The sequence below is a fragment of the Lactuca saligna genome, chromosome 7 (genome assembly GCF_052625555.1).
Source record: "Lactuca saligna cultivar CGN05327 chromosome 7, ASM5262555v1, whole genome shotgun sequence".
NCBI lineage: Eukaryota > Viridiplantae > Streptophyta > Magnoliopsida > Asterales > Asteraceae > Lactuca > Lactuca saligna.
Window position 1 is genome coordinate 61,115,921 of NC_136423.1, and position 5,243 is coordinate 61,121,163.

General features: G+C 34.3%; 1 protein-coding gene across 1 annotated transcript; it reads right to left on the minus strand.

The window, feature by feature from the left end:
- Positions 1-2,240: 2,240 nt before the first annotated feature.
- On the minus strand, positions 2,241-4,524 carry LOC145005364 (sinalpyl alcohol oxidase Nec3-like). Its single transcript, XM_078964444.1, has 3 exons — positions 4,264-4,524; positions 3,424-4,089; positions 2,241-3,338 (listed from the first exon to the last, which is right to left on the minus strand). Exons 1-3 carry the CDS (start codon positions 4,496-4,498, stop codon positions 2,443-2,445), a joined length of 1,797 nt encoding a protein of 598 aa, XP_078820570.1. The 5' UTR covers positions 4,499-4,524; the 3' UTR covers positions 2,241-2,442.
- Between the last annotated feature and the right edge of the window lie 719 nt (positions 4,525-5,243).

The following is a 5,243-nucleotide window of genomic DNA, read 5'->3' on the forward strand; positions in this document are numbered from 1 at the left end:
CTTTGGGGACCTCACATGGTCCAGATCTGAAGTCCAAACCTCTATATGAACTCAAAACACTCAAGGTTCTCATATTAGATGGATAAAAGTCCTAAACTCCCAAAATCATGAGATCTACTTAACAAAATAAGAAAGGTGCAAGCTTTACCTTTCCCAGCAGCTCTAAAGTGAAATAACCACGGATCTAACAGCTCCTTCTCGTCCATTGGCTTGGAATCCTTCCCTTCTCTTCAAAAGATGCACCAAACACTCAAAGTTAGCTAAAAACTCTCTCTCTAAGCTTAATGGCCGATTAGGGTTTACTCTCAGTGAAGGTGAGCCACAAATGAGGCTACAAGTGCCCTTAAATAGGCCCCAAACACAGGGATTTATGGTTTCTCTTCACAGCGTCTACTTGACGAGTCGGCTTTTCGGAATCGTCGAGTAGATCATTAATCCACATGGCATATCACGACCCTACTCGACGAGTTGTAGCACCAACTCGTCGAGTCTCTTAATAGTCCTTCCCAAATACTTAAATAAATAATATATGTCGAAGTCTGGATGTTACAGGCATGACATGGTACCATTATGAATTAATGGTGAATCTTTGATATTGGAACTTACTCTATGACACATAAGTTTAAACCACCTTTTGTTGATGACTTAAAATGTTAATGATTCATGTTGATTTCACCTACGTGTGACTAAAACAATCCATTCCCTCCTTCATCTTCTTAATAGAACTTGATGATTCATTGTGTAAAACCACATACTGATAAAAGTTCGAAAGTCTGTGCCGATGGGTATATCATTATCCGTGATGTATTACATGCACCTATCCACTCTTGTCATTTTTTCTTCTAATAAAAGTGATTTATGATTCAGCGTATAACACCACATTGATGATCTCAAAATACTATGTCAGTGAATGGTAGCTTAATCCCACACTGTCAGGAGACATCACAATCTTACTAGCCTACAAGTTGAAACTCTATTCTATTTGAAGTTAGCTGTTGATGTCAAAAGGGGGAGAGAATAATGGTAAAACTGAATCTTGCTGAAGAAATCTTGCTACTAGAACTACAGAAAAGCACATTCTAATGGGGAGTCGAGTCAAGATGATGTCAACTTTCTCAGCTCAGCTCAAGCTCATTATCTATTTGTCCATCGTCTGATGTAATTCATATGTGTTTGATGAGTCATTTATCTTCGTAGGGGGAGCATTTGTTAAAACTACAAGAATCAAGATATCATTATTATTCTCAGGGGGAGGACAAGCCAAAAGTCTTCTGCATTCCGCTTATATATCAGAAGTGGTTTAGTTTTGACATCATCAGATAAAGGGATATTGTAAGGTAACACCTTATGATCTGATGAGTCAAACACATGACACACTAATCTATTAGCGTCAACATCTGCACATTGTTAGCGCCAACATATATAGTTTATCAGCGTTAACTTAAAAGTATAGTTATTCGATTGTAAGTCTATGAATATTAGTTAATGATATAGATAATTATAGAATAGATCATGGATCCGATATCTTTATGATAAGATCGGTTCTTAATATAGATTAGATACAATCTTGTCAATCATGGGATATATATATATATATATATATATATATATATATATATATATATATATATATATATATATATATATATATATATATATATATATATATATATATACACACACACAACATTAGGGAAAACTCAAATGTTGCGGTGCTTTTGGTCGTGATAGTTTTTTTATTGTGGCTTTGTTCAATCGTCTTTATGATAAACTCGTCTTCTTGGTGAAGACAAAATCTCTCTTCTTTGTGAAATGAACAATTTGAATAACTTATCTATTAATTATTTACTTTATGTTGATTATTTTGCTTAGATTAGTTTTATGTTTCTTATTCATACTTGGAGTGTATCCAATAATCACAAACCTTCAAGAAACACCGCCAGGAACCAAATATTCGGAGGGAACTTATTGTTTGATAATGTGATTCTAATGCAAACGCACTAGTAAATGATTGTTAATGCAGTTTTATAGAAACTACATCAACAAATATATTTGATGGTGCGATTTCATAATTTATTAATGCGAAATTAAACAATTTAATGATGCCGTTTAATGCTATCACTGCATTAATAATAAAAAAAAAAAAAAAAAAAAAAAAAAAAAAAAAAAAAAAACTATGGCACTATTAAATAGGTTTTGTACTAGTGTGTATATATTTTTCATAAGTCCCTTCGATCTCATTAATCGAAACAATTTAAACTATTAATACATGGATAAGGCCAACAAAAAATACATGGGCTGGATAATACAAAAGAATAATACATTGGAAGTGTTCTAGACTATAGATGAAGGGTGTCCAAATATATAAAAACTACAATATTACACAGATTCTTTTGCAACATAAATTAATTAAACACAACACCATCTTTAATTATATGGAGATCAAGAATGTATGTCATTTGCTGCTCTCTCATTAAGTATATTCACACCAATGTATCGACCTAACATCATAAGTGTAGCCTGTGGATTTGTTCCCGGTGAGTTGAAGAACGTTGAAGCATCAACCACTCGTAAAGAATCAACTCCGATAACTTTCAAATGACTATCAACCACCTTGTTAACCAAGCATCCACCATGGATATGCCAAAACGTAGACAATGATTCACGACAGAAAGTCGCAATGGAGTCCATATCAGTTGGATCTTCAGGTAATGATGGCCCAAGATATTTGAAATCCTTTCCACCAAAGATGTCACTAAACTTGTATTCTTCCATCGTCCGAGTTTGCAAAAAATTCCGAAGTACTTCAACTGCGTTACCACATTGTAGTATATCTTCGGTGTGAGAGTAGTAATTAAAACGAACACTTGGGCTAACGTCCACATCAAATGGTGATATTAGATGTAGTGAGCCAGTTGACAACGGTCTTGTAACCTTTCCACCAATAATCACTATACTTAAGTTAATTAAAGGTGGAAGTGAACCCAAGAATGGTATAAAGTTTATCGAAGTTGTAAGTCGAGGGACTACAGAAGACTCGATATATGGGCCACTTTTTGATATCCCAACCACCCTTACTCCTACATCAGGTAATACGACTGGGACCAAAAGATTAACTCCTGTGCGTGGATTATCAGCCATAAACTGCCCCACAAACGGATGATCGCTAACAACTGGAATATTCAAAGACGAAAGATATGAAACTGGCCCAAGACCACTTACTAGCAAAAGTTGTGGACTTCCGAGAGCTCCAGCACTCAAAATCACTTCTCCGTTTTTTCTTACATGGACTTCATGATTCGTCCCCTTTGAATCATGGTATGTCACGCCAGTAGCCGCTATTCATCATTAAAGCAAAGCAAATATTTACTTAGTTTTACTAGATCAGTAATATATAAGACGAACACGTGAAAATTTTGTTACCTAAAGATTTAGAGGTGGAGAAGATGATCCGATCAACTGTTGCATGGACTACCACTTTTAAGTTTTCAGGGTTTGCTTTATTGAGGAGCTCAACTGCTCCATGTCGTCTTCCAGAATCATCAAATGTCGAACCACTAATCTTGGTGCCTTGAAGGTGGTCGAGGGTGAACCCGTTTGCAGGATCAACTCCTGATTCTAGTAACGCATTCAACGTGGAAGCTTGCCACCTACCTAATTGATTTGGACGAGTTACGATACTATCTTCTACCCACTCATAGGCTCTTTCGACAGCACTGGTGTCCCATTCTATACCTGAATTTTTGTAGAAAAAGTCATCGGCTCTCGAGTAGAATCCAAAATTTATCATACTAGTACCTCCCAATACTCTCCCTCTTGTATTTAGTACACCATCTTCGGAGATGAAGTTTTGAGCAGGTGAATCTTTGTTATTTGCAGTTAGTAGGGTTGTTAAGGAGTTATTTTCGTATAAAATATTCGGATCTAAATTGGCTACACCACCTCGCTCAAGAAGAAGTACCGAATACTTTTCAGATAAAGTGGCAGCTAACGGGCAACCTGCTGTCCCTCCTCCAACAATGATGTAATCGTATTCTTGTTCTGGAGAGAAATCTGTGGCTTCGTATGTCAACCCAAGGTAGGTTTCATCTGCACACGCATGAATCACAATACTTTATCATAAGTCATTAAGTAAGTATGCATAATTTTCGATCCATTTCCGGATCCTGACTCTGTGTGTGTGTGTGTGTGAGAGAGAGAGAGAGAGAGAGAGAGAGAGAGAGAGAGAGAGAGAGAGAGAGAGAGAGAGAGAGAGAGACTTGCCTGGAGGAGATTCTGGGTGTAAAAAGCATCCTACTAACTGTAATCCAATGCAGAATACGAGAAAAGCGAGTGCCGCATCTTGCATTGCTTGAGTGTTCGTTATTATCATATTTTTTAGGAGAAAAAAAGAGAAATTAAGATAGCCAGAAACAGAGAAGAGAGGGTAATTGGACCAGATATATGGGTAGATTAGCCAAGAAGTCTGCAAAAGAGATTGCCACTTGCAAATTGCCATTAATATGATAATGAAACATAAGCCATCCCAACCATACAAAAAGTACAATTTCTAATATCTTTTTTCATATATAAACTTATATATATGTTGTCCAAAAACGACTTCTAACTTTTATGAATATACTTTTTTATAAAAACTTTATAAAAACTATCATAAAACTCTAACTAAAATAATTATTTGTATATTATTAATTTGAATTTTTATTTCTATATTTATATTTTTTTAAAAACTTAAAAAAATAATATAAAATTATAACTAAATTAATTACTTATATATTATTAATTCAAATTATATGCTATTTCACATTTGTTAAATAGAAAAACTATATTTAAAACAAATTTTTATATTATAAATAATTTAATGTCAATTTTACACAACATAAGATTAAAATGAATGATTATTATTCTATTTAAAACATGTTGATTCTTAAAAAAGGTTCGTGCTCGAAAAAATGCAACGTATAATTCCTTTAGAATAAGAAAAACAAACCACAATAATTTCGTATCTAAAATAACCGTTATATATGATTCTTGTTAAAAATAATATATTGTAATTAACTGGATAATGAAAGAAAATGGTTGTTTAGTAATGGTGTATATGGGTTGTTTCAATAAGCAATTAACGACCTGAAAACTTCTAAATTTAACGGAAAGAAGTAAACATAGTTAAGCAAGAGCGACCTTTGAGTCAAACACAACACGTGACGAGTAAAGACCTCTAAAAAGACATATTCCAGGGAAAGCGT